Source organism: Gigantopelta aegis, chromosome 14 (assembly GCF_016097555.1).
Source record: "Gigantopelta aegis isolate Gae_Host chromosome 14, Gae_host_genome, whole genome shotgun sequence".
In the NCBI taxonomy this organism is placed as follows: domain Eukaryota; kingdom Metazoa; phylum Mollusca; class Gastropoda; order Neomphalida; family Peltospiridae; genus Gigantopelta; species Gigantopelta aegis.
This window is the reverse complement of record NC_054712.1, coordinates 21110726-21134102: the sequence shown is the minus strand read 5'-3', so window position 1 is coordinate 21134102 and position 23377 is coordinate 21110726. Positions and strand designations below refer to the sequence as shown.

The window sequence follows — 23377 nt, the reverse complement described above, 5'->3', positions numbered from 1 at the left end:
CAAGAAATAAAGAAAAAGAAAGAAATGTTTTATTTAACGACACACTCAAAACATTTTATTTACGATTATATGGCATCAGACATACAGTTAAGGACCATACATATATTGATAGAGGAAACCCACTGTCGCCACTTCATGGGCTACTTTTTTTTATTAGCAGCAAGGGTTCTTTTATATGCACCATCCCACAGACAGGGTAGTACATACCACAGCCGTTGATATACCACAGCCTTTGATATACCAGTTATGGTGCACTGGCTGGAATGAGAAATAGCCGAATGGACTGCAAGAAATAAATTACTACATGTAGCTACCAGGGCCGTACCCTCTGGGGGGCAGGGGGGAGGGCAGTTGAGAAAAAAGCATACACATCTCAGGGTTTAATTTGTATAGTGTTTCATTTGTTTATAAAAAGTAGTATCCCCCCCCACACTTTTCCAGATGAAAATCAATCATTTAATCATTTACTTTACCAAATGTCAATCTTTCAAAACACATTGTTTTGATAATTTAACTTTAGAAAATCTCCCAATGCATTTTATATCTCAGCCATTCTTTCTCTGCCTTTTATTTACTTCTTTTCAAATGTTAAAAAGAAAGAAGCCTACTCTAGACCAAACATTATTTTTAAATTCAATGTTAATATAATTTTTGAAACCTCATAAAATCATAAGTCTTCCTACATCCAAGTGAAAAATGGATTATTGGAGGATTGTGTTCCCTTGAGGAAAGCAGCTCAATGGCTGCCGAAATTAGGAACAAAAATTGTTACAGAAAAAATAAACATGTTATTTAACTTTCAGGAAGTATATTATTATGAAAAATTATAAGTTGTGTTATAACCAACTATATTACTGTTTAAACTTGATAAAAATGGAATATAACTTTGTGATGATTTTGTGTGATTTTACATATGAAAAGGAGGTAATTAATGTAATGCAACATAAAATGTTCTCTATAACAGATATAGAGATTATTATACGAACTTGTGTGTCATACTTATTATATGAAACAAGTGTCAAGATTTTTGTATTGCCTGAGTGAGAGCGAGAGTAATACACAAATTTTGACACAAGTTTCGTAAAATCAGTACGACTCACACACAAGTGTAATAATTTCTTTATTATCCATATTATTATGGTAAATTTTTATGAATGACAAGGGCCAACTCAAAATGTTTCAACCACAACTAGGAGATGACGTCATATTTTACATGCAGTCTGGGATAGGACTGAGGAAGCGACGTCATGTTATGACATGTGATACTGACTTCAATACACACATGTGCAGTCAACCAATAATTAAATATATAAATGTGCTGAATAAAAATACATGTATTAAGACAGTAAATGAATGTGAAAATAATACTACAATGCTCCAGTGAGTTTTCCAAATTTTGTTTGGCACTCAAGTGATTATTTATTTTTAGAATGTGGATGTGAACACCATATGATAAAAACTGAAGTAAAATAATAATTTCCATTTAAAAACAAACAATCAATCCAAAACAAATCCTATATTTACATTCAATACAAATGTTATAAATAACAATAGGACAGACAGGAAGGAAGGAAGGAAGGAAATGTTTTATTTAACGACACACTCAACACATTTTGTTTACAGTTATATGGCATCAGACATATGGTTAAGGACCACACAAATATGGAGAGAGGAAACCCACTGTCGCCACTTCATGGGCTACTCTTTTTGATTAGCAGCAAGGGATCTTTTATATGCACCATCCCACAGACAAGACAGTATATATCACGGCCTTTGTTACACCAGTTGTGGAGCACTGGCTGGAACAAGAAATAGCCCAATGGGGCTACCAATGGGGATTGATTCTAAACCGACCGCGCATCAAGCGAGCGCTTTACCACTGGGCTATGTCCTGCCCCACGACAGACAGAACACTTTATATAAATATGTACAGATATTTTGATTCCTGAACATACATCAGCTCAGACATACTAGATGCTATTTGCTTAATGTTTTAATAATTAAGAACCAACAGCTATCTTTTTGATCCAAAGTAATTCATCACTTAAGAACCAGGCTAGATTTTTAAAACCCCCAAAAATTATATAATACTGATATACAAAACCCCCCCCAAAATATCCCAACCACAATCCTAAAAAAAGAAGAAGAAACAATAAAGATGAAAAAAAAATGAAAAAAAAAGAAGAAAAAAATAACCACAATCTTATCCCACCAAAAAAAAACAAAAAAAAAACCGAACAATTAACACAAAATGAAATCATGAAATTAAACACAGTGAATGAAAAGGTGTCAAAACATTCACACAATTGCTAAATGAACAAGAACTCGAACAGCCAACGTTTGATATTAAAGGAACAATCAGGTCAAATATGAGCTTTATGTGTTGAAAAGAAGCATACCCGGACCACAAACACATACTGACAGTTTAAGAAATAAAAAAATGCGTAATTTCAGAATTAATAAAAACGACCATGATTATTCCTGCTAAATGGGGGCAGCCATTTTGTTTCGTTTTCATTGTCTCCGATACACTAACTTGGAAGAGAATTGACATCAGCTCCTGTAAACTACTCCTGTATGCACAGAGTAGACAATCGCAATACCTTAAGGCAAGGCAAGTACATAACTGTCAATATGGAATCACAGATGAAAGCTACTAAAAAAAATTGACTAATTAATTAAGTAAACCATCATTTTATCATTTCAGTAGGTAGGTTTCTGACATATACTGCCGCTTAATGGACAAAACATGATACATCATTGGACAGTTATTTCAATTTGCTCTGTAGCCAGTTTGACAATGGTGGTTTATTTTGTATTGGAAAATAATATATACTTATTGCTGGCTTACTGGGATGGATATCATTACAGAATATTGCGATATCAACAGACCGGTACATTTGTTTCTTCAGTTCTAAGACTAATACCTGATGTGACGTGTTAAGCATTAAATATCAACTTGCTTACAGTGAGGTGGGGCAAAATGGCTGCACCCATTATATATAATATCTGTCACATGTTTACCATTTTATTAAAGGGATATACCTTGTTTGTTTATACACTATACACTAAGGCATATTTTTGACTACTAGAGCCGTTTTGGATAGTTTTTGCTTAGATTTTATTGTTTAGATTATCCATTTCCGTACATTCAAAGTGTTTTTGGTCATCCTGGTGTTTTTAATATCACAAAATATATTTCTCATATTTTTAAAAATGCACGTGCGTCTGAGAAATAACAGTTATGGAGTCGAGTTTTAGTCTGTTTTTAGAGGGTATTTTACCATTTCAAAGTCACAGACTCATGTTTCACTCAGCTGTAACTTTATCCAGATGTGTTACAGGTTTGTAGATTAACCAAACTTAAGTGTTAATTTTCACTGGTTGAAACTAGAGTCTGTAACCTTTAATTAAATATACCAATATACTTGTTGATATTAAGCAATAATGTGCATTACTTATCGTTGAATAAGCACACCAGTCCAAAAGTCTTGCCTAATCATTCCTTTAATATGTAAATCAGACATGAGTCGACAAAAATACCTGCTCAACACTGTCCAGTCCCGAAAAAGAAAGGAACTGAAACCTATCCTGTAATAAAGTTATTAATTATTTTTAATTATTGTAAAGTTCTATGTCAGGTTTGTGTATGTGTATTCATTCATGTTTGTTTATAGGTAGGGGTAAAGTTATGTTATGTTATGTTAATACTTTGGGGTAAGGGTGGGGTAAGGGTGGGGTAGGGAAGGTGAGGGGGTTATCCTGTATTAAATTTTAATCAACTTGTCCAACATTAATGAGAAAGAAATGTTTTATTTAACGACGCACTCAACACATTTTATTTATGGTTATATTGCATCAGAACATTAATGAGGTCTAGTTATTGGTTATTTCATTCCAACACCTGAACTAAAGCTTAAATAATTTATAAATAATATAATCTTCAGTTCACATTTGTATCATACCATGTAGACTTAAAAGGTTGAATCTTCAGTCTTGATGATTAGTGTTTTATAAGAGAAGGAAAAGCATGAATTTCTTTGGTGTGTCACCATTTCAGGGGTTGGGGTGGAGGACAAAAAATCAGAAGAAAAAAGAAAAGTTTTGAAATCTATGTTGACCATAACATTTTCCTTATGAATTTTTAATTTTTAATTTTTTAACTATTTTCTAAACTTTGTTTTACTCACATGTGTGTCTATTCTGGGGAAATTGTATTCTATGATCTCTGTATTTTTGAGTACAATAGGGAAGTGCACATAGCAAGAGGATAGGTTAAAGTACTCAAAGCCTTGTCAAAGTTTTTTTTCTCAGAAAGCTGTGTTCTATAGGCATAAAATGTGCATTGTGAGATTCCATGATAAAGAATTTACTCACAGCTATGTCTGAGTCTATTCCCAGGAGGTTGTGTTCTATGAGAATGCGGGCACAAAAGAGAAATGCACATAGCCAGAGGTCAGGCTAAGGTATTTACTCACAGCTATGTCTGAGTCTATTCCCAGGAGGTTGTGTTCTATGAGAATGCGGGCACAAAAGAGAAATGCACATAGCCAGAGGTCGGGCAAAAGTATTTACTCACAGCTTTGTCCGAGTCCTTGCCCGGCAAATTGTGTTCTATGGTCTATGGACATAAGAGAGAAATGCACCTGGCAAGAGGTCAGGTTAAAGTATTATCACACAGCTTTGGGTCTTTAGCCAAGAGGTTGTGTTCCATGAGTATGTCGGCACAAGAGAGAAATGCACACGGCACGAGGCCAGGTTAAAGTATTTACTCACAGCTTTGTCTGGGTCCTTGCCCGGGAAATTGTGTTCTATGAGTCGGTGCTGGTTGCTGGTTTCTATCTGAGCCTTCAGACTGTTCAGCATCTGTTCCTTGGACTCCACCTGCAGCTCCAGCCGCTGTCGGATGCTCAACTCACGCTCCAGCGAACTTCTCAGCTGAGAGTTCTCACGCTGGAGGGCACTTAACTGTACAAAAAAACAAGAAATAATATGCTTTAAGGAACTACTGGCGCCTCGATGGCGCAGTGGTTAAGCCATCGGACTACAGGCTGGTAGGTATAGGGTTCGCAGCCCGGTACCGGCTCCAACCCAGAGCGAGTTCTTAAGGGCTCAATGGGTAGGTGTAAGGCCACTACACCCTCTTCTCTCTCACTAACCAACTAACAACTAACCCACTGTCCTGGACAGACAGCCCAGATAGCTGAGGTGTATGCCCAGGACAGTGTGCTTGAACCTTAATTGGATATAAGCATGAAAATAAGTTGAAATGAATTTAAGGAACTTTTAAGAAAAGGAATGTTTCCTTATTGACACCCCAGGACAAAAACAAACAAGGTCAGGAAAGGAGTGTTTGTTGACGACATTCAAGAACTGTTAACATTATAATGGTAATGTGGTGTCTAACGTTTGGTTATTGCAGTACTCTGTCTGAATGTATATCCCCATTAAGTTAGGTAAGCCAATGGCTTTAAGGCTGGGTTCACATCCCAATACCAGTTCCCATCTACCAAGCTTTAATGGCTCAGTGGGGAGGTATGACACCATTATACCAACTCTTCTATCATCATAACCACTAATTATCAACTCCTGTCTTTGACAAACAGGAAATTGAGGTGCGTACCTAATAACAGCAAAATAAAGGAATAATAAAAAAAAAAAAAAAAAAAAGCATTTTGAGAGTACTGATAAAGTAATACATGTCCCCTACCAGGCCCAACAAAATATTTGTATCTCCTAAGTTCAAGGGCCATAATTTTGTCAAAAATGGGTAAACTGCCATGAAAGTTATACACCGGCCTCGATGGTGTCGTGGTTAAGCCATCAGACATAAGGCTGGTAGGTACAGAGTTTGCAGCCCGGTATCGGCTCCCATCCAGAGCGAGTTTTAACAACTCGATGGATAGGTGTAAGACCACTACACCCTCTTCTCTCACTAACCACTAACAACTAACCCACTGTCGGTAGTGTTGTGGTTAAGCCATCGGACTACAGGCGTGTAGGTACAGGATTCTCAGCTCAGTATCGGCTCCCACCCACAGGAGTTTTAACGACTCGATGGGTAGGTGTAAGACCACTACACCCTCTTCTCTCACTAACAACTAACCCACTGTCGGTAGTGTTGTGGTTAAGCCATCGGACTACAGGCGTGTAGGTACAGGGTTCGCAGCTCAGTATCGGCTCCCACCCAAAGGAGTTTTAACGACTCGATAGGTAGGTGTAAGACCACTACACCCTCTTCTCTCACTAACCACTAACAACTAACCGACTGTCGGTAGTGTTGTGGTTAAGCCATCGGACTACAGGCGTGTAGGTACAGGGTTCGCAGCTCAGTATCGGCTCCCACCCAAAGGAGTTTTAACGACTCGATAGGTAGGTGTAAGACCACTACACCCTCTTCTCTCACTAACCACTAACAACTAACCCACTGTCGGTAGTGTTGTGGTTAAGCCATCGGACTACAGGTGTGTAGGTACAGGGTTCGCAGCTCAGTATCGGCTCCCACCCACAGAAGTTTTAACGACTCGATAGGTAGGTGTAAGACCACTACACCCTCTTCTCCCTCACTAACCAAACTAATAACTAACTCTCTATCCTGGACAGACAGCCCAGATAGTTGAGATATGTGCCCAGGACAGCATGCGTAAACCTCAATTGGATATAAGAATGAAAATAAGTTGAAATGAAATGAAATGAAAGTTAAACTTAATCTGTAGCAGTATGTGATTAAGATATACACAAAATGTCCGCTCAGTATCTTGAGGGATATATACAACAGTCATCAACTAATTATATAAACTGTCAGTGAATCACACATTTCACATGTTTTAATTTTTTCACCTGTTGGTTTAATGCTTGAATATTTTCTATGTTTGATTTTAGTCGACTATGGAGGTCTTCTATTGTGGTAGATTTTGTCTTCAATTCTTCATCCTGTTCAATTCTGAAAACCAATATTTTGTAATTCATGAATAAATTAATGATAACACGCTATGAAAAAGATAAACACATACTATTTGGTGTCAACCAAAGGTACACTTTCATTAAACATTATGATTAAACATCACCAAAATAAATTTAAAAATAGATTTTTAAAATATTAAAATTCAAATCATGCCTTTTCATTAGAATTAAAATCATTTAAATGATGTCATTTAAATACAAATCTGACAATAGAAATAATAATGTATTATGCAGTCAAAGCAAAGACAACAAGGTATGTAGGTTTATTGTATATAATGAAAATACCAAAATAAATATCACAGATGAAATTAAAACTCGACATAGAAAAGTCTGAAACTTTGGTTTTGAAAAGCAGGAATCTATGTGACTTGTGTGAGCTTTTCATCTAATCACAAGGTCAGAAGAGGGTTTTTTTGTGCAAATAATATTCAAAATTCTGGAAAAAATGGAAGCCTTTCATTTCAGAAATATATAGAAAGTTTAAAAGATGTACATGAAAGTAAGGTTTTATGTAACATGTAGTGTTTGAAGTTTCTCCACGTGTTTACAAAAACAAAACAAAAGAAGTTTGTTTTGTTCAACGACACCACTAGAGCAATTGATTTATTAATCATCGGCTATTGGATGTCAAACATATGGTCATTTTGACACAGTGATAGAGATGAAATTCAAAACATTTTTCCATTAGTAGCAAGGGATCGTTTATATGCACCATCCCACAGATTAGACAGCACATATACCACAGCCTTTGATATACCAGTCATGGTGCACTGGCTAGAGCGAGAAATAGAGCAGTAGGCCCACTGACAGGGATCGATCCTAGAGAGACTGCGCATCAAGCGAGCACTTTTACCACTGGGATATGTCCCGCCCAAATCTATAGAAAGTTTAAAAGATGTACATGAAAGTATGGTTTTATGTAACATGTAGAGTGTTTCAAGTTTCTCCATTTGTCTTTACAAAAACAAAAGAATCATACTCGTATTCGTCGAGTTTGGCCTTGAGTTTGTTGAGCAGAATCTGTTGCTGATTGGAGTGACTCTGGAGAGCCTTGAATTTGTCAGAGTCGGATCTCTTCTCGTCCACCTCGATCAGAAGCTTGTTATTCTGCTTCTGGAGCTTCTGAATCTGATCCATCAACGACCTGAACAGCAAACATGTTTAGTTTAACGGCACATGGGAGATGTAACATCAGATTTTTATATACTGGAAAATGGAGTTTTTTTGCTCCATGCCGTAGAGAACGCCTTTTTTCATTCTATGGAATTTAATACAAGATATTTATGTCTGGGCCAGTTGTTTTGTAAATTGCACACAATAATAGTATATTTTTGTTATTTTTAAAACACTTTTGCTTTTCTTCTTACGTCAAATCAAACTAATTCATTTACAAAAAACATGTTTTAAAAATGATGGGACGGACTATAAGCTTCTGAATCTGATCCACCAATGACCTGAACACCAAATATGCTCCATTTAACAACACATGGAAAATGTAACAGAGGATTTTTATATATTTGAAAATGGAGAAAACAAATCTATTTGCTCCATCAGAGATCTAAGCTTTTGGATCTGAGCCATCAATAAACTGAATAACAAATACTTTTTGTTCAACAATACATTGAAGATTAGCAGGGGAATTTTATATATTGAAAAATCAAGAAAAACAACATTTGCTCCATGGCAAAATAAATATCCATTTGATCCATCGGAAAACCACCTGGGGGTATTCAAAATAGTAAAATCAAAATATAATATTCTTTCATTTTTGATGATGCTACAATGTCATATGAATCAACCAGTACAGTATATACAGTTATGTGCTATATCTTGATCTAATGCATAGTGTTAGATCAAGATATAGCACATATCATTTTGAACACTAAAATTCTATTAGATTGGAAGGAAATGTTTCATTTAACGACACACTCAACACATTTTATTTACGGTTATATGGCGTCAGACATATGGTTAAGGACCACACAGATATAGAGAGAGGAAACCCGCTGTCGCCACTTTATGGGCTACTCTTTTTGATTAGCAGCAAGGGATCTTTTATATGCACCATCCCACAGACAGCATAGTGCAAACCACGGCCTGTTACACCAGGCTATCGATGGGGATTGATCCTAAACCGACTGCACATCAAGCGAGCACTTTTACCACTGGGCTACGTCCTGCCCTGCTATTAAATTGAGTAAAATTAAACAGTGCATGGGACCAAGGTATCAAAATATTGTTTATAATGGCAGATCTTGACTGAAAATTAGAAGTAAATTTGTTTTGTACTTACTCTTTTTCAGAAGTAAGAACCATGATGGCTTTACTTTGTTCTCTGAAAAATTAAATTATGTTAATTAAATGTCTTTTGATATTTAAAATGTCTAATTATATTAAAATTAACATTACATTATGTATGTTCAATGAAATGATCAGATATTTTCCACAGATATAGTTCATTAAGCCATCTCCATTATTATATGAAACTGATGGAAGCTCATTATATTCCTTTTGTTTTGTTTTTAAGGCGAGAAGTAGAAATAAAATATTACAAAACAGCTTTGATCAAATTTCAGTTTATTTAAAGGGACAGTCCTGAGTTTACAACCATTATAAAATGTTTCTGACTAACAGAGCCTTTTCGATGAAGTAACATACAAATTAAATACATTTTCTTATTTAGAATATCAGTGTCTGTATTTACAAGGCGTTTGATGTTGTCCTAATGTTTGTAGTAACCCAAACCAAATTTTACCTCCCAATAATTTTGTATGTACGAAAAAATATATATCATGAATTAAAGTAAAAATTAGTGCTACAAACATTAGTATATGACTGCAAACACATTCGATATACAGACACTGGTATCCTAAAAAAAAAAAAGTATTTAATTTGTATGTTACGTCATTGAAAAGGCTCTACGTGTTGGAAACATTTTACAATGGTTGTAAACTCAGGACTGTCCCTTTAATAATGCTATAATTATAAATGAATGGATGAGTGACAATTAGAAGTCAGACAAAAGCTAACAATGTACAAATTATCATCATTATTTTTTTAAAAACTGATTTTCTTTCTTGACCCATGGCCTTCAGCTTTGAAAACTAATAAAATTTAGCACTATTCTGATGGCATACAGTAATCCTATTTACTTCAACCAAAGTAAGACAATAATATGTGACAATTGCATTAGCATGAAATAAACAATTTGTAAGTGAAACTGAAAATAAAACTGTTATACAGAAGACAGTTAATCAAGACATTACCTGATTTTGTTGCCTAGTTTCTCATTAGCATTTCTGCAAACGAAAATGCATGCAATTTAAAATTAATCAACAAACATGTTGGGCAAAACCAATGAACACAAGAAATACTGTAGTAATATTGTTACATCTAAAAGACTAATATAACAAAATGCTGTTTGGATTTATCAAGATGTTATCATGCAGGGAAGTAAAACAATTAGACCTCTATGAGGACAGGATAACCAATGGAAGGAAATGTTTTATTTAACAACATACTCAACACATTTTATTTATGGTTATATGGTGTCAGACATATGGTTAAGGACCACACAGATAGAGAGAGAGAGGAAACCCACTGTTGCCACTTCATGGGCTACTCTTTTTGATTAGCAGCAAGGGATCTTTTATATGCACCATCCCACAGACCGGATAGTACCTACCACAGCCTTTGTTACACTAATTGTGGAGCACAGGCTGGAATGAGAAATAGCCCAATGGGCCCACCGACAAGGGATCGATCCTAAACCGACCGTGCATCAAGCAAGTGCTTTACCACTGGGCTATGTACCACCCCCTCCCAATAACCGATTCTTAATACACATCATTGTTACGGTGTGATCAACCCTAACAATGAAATAGATGAATGACTACACATTTTTTTAGTCACAAGTCTTAGAAATATTTATTTGCAATAAATAATCATCAAGTCTCCAGTGCCAATACAGTCAAACCTGTCTAAAATGGATCAGGTTGGGGACCATTTTTAAACCAATTTAGAAAGAATTCAGTGATTAGGGGGTCATGTTTTAGAATTTAGAAAATTTGGGACTATGAAACTTGATTGGTTTTGACATGATACTGGTTTGTTCAGGGTCCGCTTTAGACAAGTTTTACTGTATTAAATTAACATATCCAGCATGCAAAATGGGTCACACTTACTTAAAACTATGTTACAGACATGTATCAGTGAATCTGGGTACAAAATTCAAAACATATTCACACCTAACATGTACGCATACTGAAGTCCACAAATTTATACCATGCTCATTACTGGACAACCAACATTGCTAATAATAAATAACTAGAACATTTGCAGTGTTTAGTGTTTACTGATCAGGGTTTCTGCCAAAGGGTAAGACAGGTAATATAAAAATGTTTTTGTGCATTACTAATATTAAACATATAGTAGTGTATAATATTCTTCCACCATTGCATATGTGAACTACAATGCAAATCAAATTGTTTACCCCACCCCCCAAAAAACCAAAACCCCCAAAACAAACAGTTTCATCATCAAAATAAGCTATGAAAGTTAAAATAAGTAATTATGTATTTGTAAAGTTTTGTTTGGCATTCCATTTGCACCATCTCATAGAAATATATTAGTGTTATAGTCTTAACTCAAAATATTTATAAATTCAGTCACAAAACACTCAAACAGACCAATGCAATCAAATGCAAAAACTGAACTCGGAACATGTTAACCAAATAAACAATCTTTTAGCTAACAACACACACAAGAGATGTGTTTCTTACTTCTGTTCTTGAACCCACGTGTTGACGTTCTGTACGACCAGCTCACTCTCCCGGTGAAGGCGATCCCCGTTAGCCCGCGATTCCTCCAGTGCAATCCGCAGCCCCTGGATTTCTTCATTAGCACTGCGATAGTTCTGACGCATAAGTTCCAACTCAGTTCTCAGTTTGTCAGTCTATAACACACACACAAAAAAAAATCAACTGTATGACCTTGGCAAAAATAGGACTGTTACAGAAAGAAAGAAAGAAAAGTTTATTTAACGACACACTCAACACATTTTTATTTACGGTTATATGGCGTCAGAACCACACAGATATTGAGAGAGGAAACCCGCTGTCACCACTTCATGGGCTACTCTTTTCAATTAACAACAAGGGATCTTTTATATGCACCATCCCACAGACAGGATAGTACATACCACAGCCTTTGTTACACCAGTTGTGGAGCACTGGCTGGAATGAGAAATAGCCTAATGGGTCCACTGATGGGGATCGATCCTAGACCGACCGTGCATCAAGCGAACGCTTTACCACTGGGCTACATCCCGCCCCTAGGACTGTCACAATAACAAAATGCAGATATTCTGGTTCATATATCAAAGTGATTTACGCCGTCAGGAAATGACATGTCCCACCTTATCCAATCACTACTTAAGACACATGTCAATTTTCATTGTTCATAATAGTTTCACTGATCCACTTTGTTTAACCTTGTCATGGCTGTGGAATGACATCATGGACTGATCCCTTTTTGTGATATCAGGGATTCTAGAATTTTTACAAAATCTACTAGTTATGGGATCAGTGATTTTAAAAAGTTACTAGCCCTACTTGACTTTATAAGTTAATACAATTTTACTGATAGTAATAATCAGATCATTATGTCACCTAAAGAGGGTGATAGAGCTTTCAAAAAACTAAGATTGAGGTTTGGGGGTGGGGGCAGGATATTCAAATTTAGAAAATAGACTTAAATTTAATGCAGCATTTCACAACCTTTTTTCACTAGCTGCCGGGTACAACAATAGTAGTTATTTACCAGCCCAACATTGAATATCACTAGCCATGGGAGTTGGTCTACCATAATCTAGAAGCACTGGATATTAACCTTTTGACTACTGGATTAATTTTTGACAAAAGCCACATTGACGGGGTACACATTTATAACTTATACTCACATATTTTAATTTAAAAAGTTTTATAAATACATAAAATAATGTTCATATTTGAATCAGTAGGTATTATTTTCATGATTTTTTTTTAATTTTCATGATATTTTAGATCAGTTAATATTGATTAAAATTATGCAAAACATAAATAAAGTTGTGTTTACTATGGCACATTTGTGGCCAGATGTCCAGTATATATGTCGATTATTCCTAATAACTGTTTTTCAGACCAAATACATGAATGAATGAATGAATGAATGTTTAACGACACCATAGCACGAAAAATACATCGGCTATTGGCAAAACATGAAGTGATGATCAACATCAATATAAAATTTCAAGATTTAAATAAAAACAATGTAAAGAACTGTGTGTATCTCCCTTGCAGTAGTCTAAACTGTCAATACATGTGCACCACACACCGTCACACTACCTAAGGGTTAAAACATGATTATTGGGTAACAAATAAGATATCAATTTTTTTTTTCTATTTTAAAAACTTGTGACAAATAAAAATTACTTGGAAAATAAAGTTGATGCATTATTTAACCAGGTTTAATAGCCTATACATCTAAACGACATATGTTTTTAATATGTTTTATCATTTATTAAAGGCTTTTGTAGAAGATATTGCTGGCACTATAATTTGTGATATCTCCTGCGATATTCTCCAAAGAGATATTGCTTCTTATAATCTTGATTGGGCAAATTTTAATCAAAAGACATTACTTTGTTATGTCACTGAGTATGTTTCAGCGCTAAACGTATCATTAGTGACTTCACGCCACTGTTGTTCTGCTAGTTAATGAGTCTTTCGCTGCCAAATATAGTGATATGCAACCCACATTACTGAGATGGTTTACAATTGTTGCAAATGAAAATGATAATGGATGATAAAAAGAATAACCCCACTCGTGTCTTGTGATATCATAATTTATCAGCACTCATTGGATAAAAATATAAAAATCTTCGGCAAGCTTCAAATTTCATACTTTTATCAACTCATGCTGATAAATTATGATATCACAAGACACTCAGGAAGTATCCTCTATTTCTCCACTCTTGTCATCTATCTCACCTCCTCTAGCGCTGACTTGTATTTCTCCTGCAGACTTCCCAGCTCCACCTTCAGCACGACGACTTCTTCCTCCTTCCCGGAGAGTTCGTGCAGCGATTGTTTTAGCTTGTCCTGAGTGGCGAACAATTCTGACTGCAGACCTGTATACCGGTCTTCAAAGTGCTGCAGCTGTAAAAAAAAAAAAAAAGTTTACTATTTTAGTTTTATAGTAATGCTATTTATTAATAAAGATTATCGTGCAAGATTCAGAAATGATGTACACCAAGTCCTGTCATGTTACACCATCTTAACATTGACCTTGGATGGATGGATGGATGGATGGATGGATGGATGGATGGATGGATAGATGGATAGATGGATGGATGAAGTGTACGTGTTTGTTTATGGCATATGCATGCAGGTGCATTTTTGGGTGCATGATTGCAGCTCTCAAAATTTACGATGGCAATCAGTAATGGTTTATTTTTACGAAACAATACAGTTGTATCACTAAGCAAAGTGAAAATTTGTACCTCATCTTCGGTAGCTTTGTTGAGCTCATGCATCTTGCGAAGTTCTTGATGGAGTTTTCTCATTTTATCCTCGTAGAATGCAAGCTAAAATGTAAAAACAACAAATGAACAAACTTCATACATGTTTACCTCCACATACTATACTACAAAGGAAACATACATATTTTAAAGGGACATTCCCGAGTTTGCTGCATTGTAAGATGTTTGCGACTATTAAAATATTTCTACGATTAAACTTACATATTAAATATATTTTCTTGTTTAGAATGTCAGTGTCTGTATATTGAATGTGTTTCTGGTCGTCTTAATATTTGTAAGAAACCCAAACTGGATTGTATCTTCAAATAATTTCGTACATACGAAAAATTGTTTTTAGGAAATAACATGAAATTTAACCTAGTACAAATATTAGAACGATTAGAAACATGTTTGATATACAGCTACTAATATTTTATGCAAAAAAATATATCTGATATGTAATTACAATCATTAAAAAAGTCTCTGTTAGTCGATAACATCTTAAAAATTGCAGCAAACTCAGGAATGTCCCTTTAATATAGATATTATTTTCATGGTAGAATTACTTAGATAAATAAAATGGCCTAAAATATCCACAAGACATCAATACATTTAATAGACACAAAACATGATGAGATTCCAACTGAATAACTGTAAATAAATTTTAACAATAATTTTGAAAGTACTGTAAAGCAATATATATCCCCTACCGGGGCCTACATATTTTCTTGTCTCCTAAGTTCAAGGGCATTAACTCTGTGAAAAATTATAAATTGCGGTGCAAGTCTAATCTTATCTGTAACCATATATCATAAAGTTATACACAAATTTTCATATCATGGACTGGTAGGAGACTAAAAATAAATATATAGAGAATAACTAGTTAATGACGTTAGATCTATGCTTTATCCTGTGAAGGTAAGAATGGTAATTTCTTATTCGGCTTGAACAGGATAAAGCAGATATCCAATATCATTAACTAGTTATTATCTTTATTCTGCAGACCACAGAAATTAAGGGGAAAAGCTATCATTTTCTGTTATTTCAGCCACATTGTACAATGACCTAGAGATCAAATCAGCGATTTTGTAATGTAGCTTTTTCCGTCATCATATTCTGTCAATAGAAACGGTGGTTGCAGGATAACTGCGTTTCTTTTGTTGTTCAGAATACAATCTTTGTACTTCTTGAGAAATGGACCCACACGTTAACAATAGCCGTGTTTATCTGGTCACTAATAGCACGTTACCTCATCGGTCATGCTCTGATTCTGCTGCTGGAGTTTGGCGTTCTCGGTGCGGAAGGAGGCCAGACTCTGAGACTTGTCGATGAGCTGCTCCATCGACTCCTTGTGGTTGCCCTGCACGGTCGTCAGCTGAACCTTCAGCTCGTGAACCTTCTGCTCGTTCTCCATCAGCTGATGAAGAAGAAATAGATTCCTGAAGTTAGTATGTGTGGTGATGCCTTTATATTTACCAAGAAAAAAAGGAAAGGAAAACAAAGGAAAGGAATAGAAAGAAAGGGAAGGAATTGGAATGGAATGGATACGGAAGAGAGGTCAAAAGGAGGGGAGGTCAAGTTGAGGGAAGGGAAGTAAAGCGGGGAGGTCAAGTGGAGGAAAGGGAGGTCAAGAGAGAAAAGAGGTAAAGAGGGAAGGTTAAGTGGAGGGAATGGAGGTAATGAGGTAAGAGAGGTAGAGGAAGGAAGAGGTCAACAGAAGGGAAGCAAAGGAAAGGAAATGAGAGGAGGCGAGGCGAGGCAAGGCAAGAGAATGGAAGGAAAGGAAAGGAGTGGAAGGGGAGGGGAGGGGAGGGGAGGGGAGGGGAGGGGGGGGGGGGGGAGGGGAGGGGAGGGAAGGAACAGGGCAAGGGAGGGCAGGGCAAGGCAAGCCAAGCCCAGAAAAGGCAAGCCAAAAAAAGGACAGGGATGGACACAACCATTTTAAGCTATGGTTGTAAGGTGTCTAACATATAGTTACAGTGATAGTTATAAGTTACTGGAGGTAAAAAACCCACAGACCTCTGCATGTGTTTTCCTATACTGTTCCTGAGTTTTCTCCAGGTCAGCCTGCAGCTGGGACAATGTCTCTTCATAGCGAGCAACCTAAAACATAAAACAACTGTATGTTCAAGAGGCATAACTCTGTGAAAAAAATGGGTAAATTGCCATCAAAGTCAAATTTGATCTGTAACATAAAATAATAAAACTATATACAGAATTTTAGTTTAATATCTTGAGGAATTAAAAAATAAAAATAAAAAATAAGAAGACTGACAAAAATGGGTAAATCACCATGAAAGTCAAACTTGATCCGAAACAGTACATGATAAGAAAAAAAAATGTTTATACTATTTAGAAAAAAAAAGGTAATACAGTTTATCATCTATTTTACCTGATATATGTTCATGCTCATTTACTGAGACCTTTTAAAACAAGAAGCCTGACCAAACATTTTGTTGAAATTTCTTTTCTTGTTTGTGAACTGTATTGGTTAATTTTATAAAAAGTATAGTAATAACAGAACATATACAAAAATCAGGTATCCGCTTTTTAAATGATTCTTTAAAAAGATAACATTAAGACTGTTTAAAAAAAAAAAAAAAAAATCTTGAAACTACAAATTGAATATTTATTCTACACATAATAATTATTTCTAGTTATTCCCATTGAGCTAATATATATATAATGTATTAAAACCTCATGTGAATGATGTACTGCCTGCTTCTGTGCAGTCTGCAAGTTCATCTTAGCCACTCGAAGTTGTCCTTCCTTGTCTGCGAGATCTTCTTTCAGTGTTCTCATTTTCTGTTGGAAATCTTCCACATCTGCCCGGAGGTGTATAATAACGGCATCTTTGTCTTTGATCTACAAAACCCCCGAGTATAAACAAGTTTTTATCTAATACAATAGTATACTAAAAATTTCATAAAGTTATGGAATGTTAAAAAGTAAAATAACAACAAAAAAAACCCCCACCCAAATACAAAAACAAATGCAGGGCTAGCTCTGGGTGAGCAAAACATTTCGCCAAATTGTCTATTAACCTTCAAATTGTCTATTAACCTTCAAATTGTCTATTAACCTTCAAATTGTGTCTATTAACCTTCAAATTGTCTATTAACCTTCAAATTGTCTATTAACCTTCAAATTGTCTATTAACCTTCAAATTGTGTCTATTAACCTTCAAATTGTCTATTAACCTTCAAAAATTGCAGAAATAGACTGTTATTTTCTAAAAAAAAAAAGTCAATTATTACATGAAATTATGTTGCCAAATTAAAATAAAATTCACCAACTACTTTCAAAATTTGCAATTGGCCAATTTTGCGAGTGCCAGAGCTAGCCCTGAAATGAGCAATTAGATATCAATCTTAATAAGACATCCACAAATTAAATAGAGGAATATCAAAAGTTAAAAAAAAAAAAAAATCTTTATAGTACATGATTATACTGAAAATTAATATTATGTACATCAAGCAAAGCATACTTTTTGTGCCATATCTCGGCTCTGTTTCTGAAATTGTTCGATGTCATTTTCAAGATCTGCGTTTGACTTCTTGACTTGCTGGAGTTGTCTCCCCGTGTCCTGGTGGCGGTCACGCTCGGCTCGCAGTTCCGCTTGAAGCTGGGTCAAAATCTGATCTTGTTGCTCCACCTACAACAGGAAGGAAGGAAATGTTCTATTTAATGATGCACTCAACACATTTTATTTACAGTTATGTGGCGTAGGAATTATAGTTGAGGACCACACAGATATTGATAGAGTAAACCCGCTGTCGCCACTTCATGGGCTACTCTTTTCAATTAGCAGCAAGGGATCTTTTATATGCACCATCTCAGACAGGATAGTACATACCATGACATTTGTTACACCAGTTGTGGAGCACTGGCTTGAACGAGAAATAGCCCGATGGGTCCACCGAAGGGAATCGATCCTAGATCGATTGCGCATCAGGCGAGCGCTGTACCACTGGGCTATGTCATGCCCCCTACTTACAATAGGAAGACAAATTTTGTTTTAGACATCAATTCCAAATATTGAATATTATACCATGAAACTATTTAATATTATTTGTCTTTAAATACACATGAAAACAATCACCAACCTCAACATATTTACATCCATTTCATCATCTAAACTGGAGGAACAATTACAGTTAAATTTTCCAACACTATTGCTTATGGATATTTATAATTGATCACCACATCTGTAGAGCCAAATCGATTAAGTTTTGATTATAATCTATCATTGGAACATCGCAAATACAAAGAACTACTGTAAACCAAGAAAAAAAAATACATGGGTATTAATTTTGCGATATTCGCAGTGAACCTCAAGGCACAAAATTCAAGGTTTTGGTGTGCTTCAGGCAACATCTCTAGTCTTTTCACGAAAATTATATGTCACAAACATGCGTTAAGGTGGGTATTCCCCAAAAAACAAAACATGTCACAACTGTAATCCGGTTTACAGTATACTTTAACAATAAGCGTACCTGATCTGACAGCATCTTCTCCTGTTCGCGTGACCCATCTACCTCCACTCTGTGAAATCCTGATACTTTAACAATAAGCGTACCTGATCTGACAGCATCTTCTCCTGTTCGCGCGACCCTCCAGCCCTGATACTTTAACAATAAGCGTACCTGATCTGACAGCATCTTCTCCTGTTCGCGTGACCCATCCAGCTCCACTCTGTGAAATACTGATACTTTAACAATAAGCGTACCTGATCTGACAGCATCTTCTCCTGTTCGCGTAACCCATCTACCTCCACTCTGTGAAATACTGATACTTTAACAATAAGCGTACCTGATCTGACAGCATCTTCTCCTGTTCGCGTGACCCATCCAGCTCCACCTCCACCTTGTGTGCCTGCTGCTTGTATGCGAGTCCCTCCTGGACCGCTGCATGGTGGTCCTCCTTCGTGACCATCAGATCCTTGCGCAGCTTGTCGATGAGCGTCTTCTGTTCGGCCATCTCCTCCTCATAGCTGGCAGCACGCTCCCGCACGGCCTTCAGCTCGGCCTGCAGCTTGCGGTTAGCCTGCTCATGACGGACCACCTCGCTCACACGCTGACTCAGCTGATCCTGGGTCGTCTGCAGGTTCTGTTCCATCAGCAGGAGCTTCTCCTCGTGGTGAGCGAGCTGGAAGAGTGAGTGAGTGGGTGGGTGAGCGAGTGGGTGAGCAAGTGGGTGGGAGTGAGAGTGAGTGGGTGAGTTAGAGGATTGGTGAATTTGTGAGTGATTGACCTAGTGTCTGAGTAAGTCGGTGGGTGGTTGGGTTTTGTATGAGTGAGTGAATGAATGAGTGGATGGATTCTTGGATGGGCAGATTTTTTTCTTTTTCTTTTTTAATTCACAGAATCCCTGTTACAGAAAGACCTGTCCCCCAGCCAGGGTGACATTTAAGGACAGGTGGTCAACATGATCTTGACTAATTACATAGAGAGAACAGAATGAATAAAGAAATGAATGAGGAAATGCATGTCTTTTATATTTATTTTTTAAAATGTTCAATCCAGTTTAATTTTCTCACCTCTTGTGCACAATCCCTATATTGTGACCTGGCTTCTGACAAATCTGTGCGAAGATGACCCATTTCAGACTGTAATTCTCCAATCTGAAAAAGATTTATGTACATATAATAATATGTATATATCGGAAGGAAGGAAGGAAATGGTTTATTTAACGACGCACTCAACACATTTTATTGAAGGTTATATGGCGTCAGACATATGGTTAAGGACCACACAGATATCGAGAGAGGAAACCCGCTGTTGCCATTTCATGGGCATATATGATATCTGGTAAATAATATTGTCTTGCTTTCCAGTTTATTAGAAGACAAATTTGTTTTTGTTTTTAATTAACAATTATTGTAAAATTTTACTTTGTTTAAATATACCACTAGAACACACTGATTTTTAATCATCAGCTATTGGACTTCAAATATTTGGTAATTTTGATATATAGTCTTAGAGAGGAAACCCACAACATTTTTCCATTAATAGCAAGGGATCTTTTATATGTATCATCCCACAGACAGAATATCACATATCACAGCCTTTGATATACCAGTCATGGTACACTGGCTGGAATGAGTAATAGCCCTATGGGCCCACCTACGGGATCGTTCCCAGATGGACCGCACATCAAGCAAGTGCTTTACCACTGGGCTATGTCGTGTCCCAATTATTGTGATTATGTTGCATATTAATACCCCTGGTTGCAGGTGTAGGACATTCACTTAACGTTCAGGAATGACCTCCTGTTCAGCCACCTCCCAATTCACCAGTGACAGTCACTGATGCTAGTATTGGAGGAATCCAATCTTGCTTAACTTCAAAATCATACTACAGATGCTTTAAATACCCAAACTGGCATACTACATTTGACATGTTTGTTTTTACAAAGACACTAACCCTTCAGCAATACTTCACAATTCCAATAGTCCATATCAAAAAACCCACTCCTAGTTCTGACTAGTTACCTGGGCTGCCTCGTGCACATTTTTGTAGCAGGCATCTACAAAACATAGTGTTAATCACCAATGATTCCTAACTGGCATCTAACGTGACTTATCCTGGGGGTCAGTTGGCCCCTGAATCTCTATATTTTATTTCAACCCTTGTAAACCGTACCAGGAAGGAAGGAAATGTTTTTATTTAACGACGCAGTCAACACATTTTATTTACGGTTATATGGCGTCAGACATATGGTTAAGGACCACACAGATATTGAGAGAGGAAACCTGCTTTTGCCACTTCATGGGCTACATTTTTCTATTAGCAGCAAGACTAAACCGTACCAAATTCTCTCAATATTTAAAACTAGTCAATGAGCATCTCTCAACTCCAGAAATACTAAAAAACCAGAGACTATAATAAGGGTAGGTAACTCACTGTATTTTCTGCCTGTCTCTTGCCGCTTTGTATCTGATTCATCTCCAGTTTAAGATCATGAATGCCCACCTCCAACTTCTCAATCTGAAAACAAAAAGTCACTTTTACATTATCATGATTTTTTTAAGCACTGGAAAATGACCAGCGATACTTTCTTAATGCAACAGTAGTGCAGCGTGTATGTGTGTGTGCGTGCATGTGTTTTTGTGGGGTAAAGTATGAAACTGAGCTTATACCTTTTATAACAAGCATTCTGAGTACTGATAAAGCAATATATGTCCCCTACTAGGCCCCACAAATCTAAGGTCAAGGCCCATAACTGTCAAACATGGATATATTCTATTATTGACAGAGTAATGGCCCTTGGATAAATGTTTCTGAAAGTCAAACTTGATCGGGCCACCAGCCTCGGTGATGTTGTGTTTAAGCCATTGGACATAAGGCTGGTAGGGCTGGGTCCCGAGATATACACTAAGATTCGAGTTAAACAATTCAGAATGTATGCAAAGCATCAGCTAAAACCATATTGTAAGTTTTAGATGAAGAATACTGCAAATTTTGGACAAACAGCCCAAAACATTGTACACACAATAAAACATCCAGAAAACTTTTCATCTGTGTATCGTATACAAACCTCATCCACTTTGTTTTTGATGTCATCTCGACAGGACAGGATCTCGGCTTCATTGCGTTTGATCTGCTCTTCTTTGCGATTGACTTCCTCCTCGTAGGCAGAGCACTGCTGTCTAGTCTCGTTCAGCTCCGTGTCGAGAGAACTGATTGACGCCTCAAGTCGCTCCACCTCAGACTTGTGTCGCTGGTGAGCGGACGCCAGGTTCAGCTGAAGCTGCTGAATAGTCTGTTCCAGGCGTGTTATCTATTTAATAAAAAAACAAGCAAGCATTTTGAGAGTACTGATAAGTTGTGAATAGTCTGTCCTAGGCGTGTTATCTGTTTTAAAAAAACCAATAGTCTGTTCTAGGTGTGGTATCTGTTTAAAAAAAACAATAGTCTGTTCGAAGCGTGTTATCTGTTGAAAAAACAAGCAAGCATTTTGAGAGTACTGATAAGTTGTGAATAGTCTGTCCTAGGCGTGTTATCTGTTTTAAAAAAACAATCGTCTGTTCTAGGCGTGTTATCTGTTGAAAAAAACAAGCAAGCATTTTTGAGAGTGCTCGCTTGAGGTGTTTGCATCACAGGATCGAACCACCTCGGTGGATCCATTCAACTACTGATTGGTTTTTTCTCTCATTCCAACCAGTGCACCACAACTGGTCAAAGTCTGTGGTATGTGGTTTTCTGTCTATAGGGAAAGTGCATATAAAAGATCCCTTGCTGCATTAGGAAAAATGTAAAGGATTTCCTCTAATGACTACGAATCAGAATTACCAAATGTTTGACAACCAACAGCAAATGATTAATTAATCAATGTGCTCCAGTGTTGTCAATAACCAAAACAAACTTCTTCTTTTTTGGACAAAACAAGAGCCAATGCATGGTTACAAAATGGTAAACCCGTCATGCAAGTGGCTCACAGTGTCACATTAAAAAACATGAGTGGTGAATTCTAATGATTAAATAACTTTTCTAAAAAACACACATTTTAATTCAACATTTAATAAATTACAGTTAAGTCACTTTCATTGGTAATATGATGTCATCATGATGGGAACAAATATATAGAGATTACGAGCATGTGTGTCATACTGATTTTATAAAACGAGTGCAAGGATTCTTATACTGACTGAGCATACTAAATCATGTTAATAATAAAGTCTGACGTCACACACTTTAACTAAATCTCATGAAAATGTTACACTCAGGGGTACAGGTCTTTTTCGCCTTGTCAAAAAATGACAGCAAAACAGTATGTGAATATTAATTAAATGGGTTAATACACCCAAATATGAAATGAGTTTATCATTGATATTATTGGTAAGTTAGAGTAGAT

General features: G+C 36.4%; 1 protein-coding gene across 9 annotated transcripts in view; it reads right to left on the bottom strand.

Annotated features, from left to right (window-relative positions):
• Positions 1-23377, bottom strand: part of LOC121388129 (golgin subfamily B member 1-like) — a 216354-nt gene that overhangs the window by 11549 nt on the left and 181428 nt on the right. For 6 of the 9 annotated variants that reach the window (XM_041519353.1, XM_041519355.1, XM_041519354.1 and 3 more), the window contains 17 exons: positions 22061-22303; positions 21427-21510; positions 20061-20144; positions 19334-19669; positions 18009-18176; positions 17219-17386; positions 16541-16624; positions 15771-15938; positions 14504-14587; positions 13992-14159; positions 11745-11917; positions 10230-10262; positions 9257-9298; positions 7943-8107; positions 6841-6943; positions 4777-4968; positions 3544-3591 (listed from right to left, as the gene is read on the bottom strand). In XM_041519353.1, coding sequence (XP_041375287.1) covers positions 3544-3591; positions 4777-4968; positions 6841-6943; positions 7943-8107; positions 9257-9298; positions 10230-10262; positions 11745-11917; positions 13992-14159; positions 14504-14587; positions 15771-15938; positions 16541-16624; positions 17219-17386; positions 18009-18176; positions 19334-19669; positions 20061-20144; positions 21427-21510; positions 22061-22303 — 2343 coding nt within the window. The remainder of the gene's footprint in view (positions 1-3543; positions 3592-4776; positions 4969-6840; positions 6944-7942; positions 8108-9256; positions 9299-10229; positions 10263-11744; positions 11918-13991; positions 14160-14503; positions 14588-15770; positions 15939-16540; positions 16625-17218; positions 17387-18008; positions 18177-19333; positions 19670-20060; positions 20145-21426; positions 21511-22060; positions 22304-23377) is intronic. The other 3 variants (XM_041519357.1, XM_041519361.1, XM_041519356.1) reach the window with 2 other exon arrangements.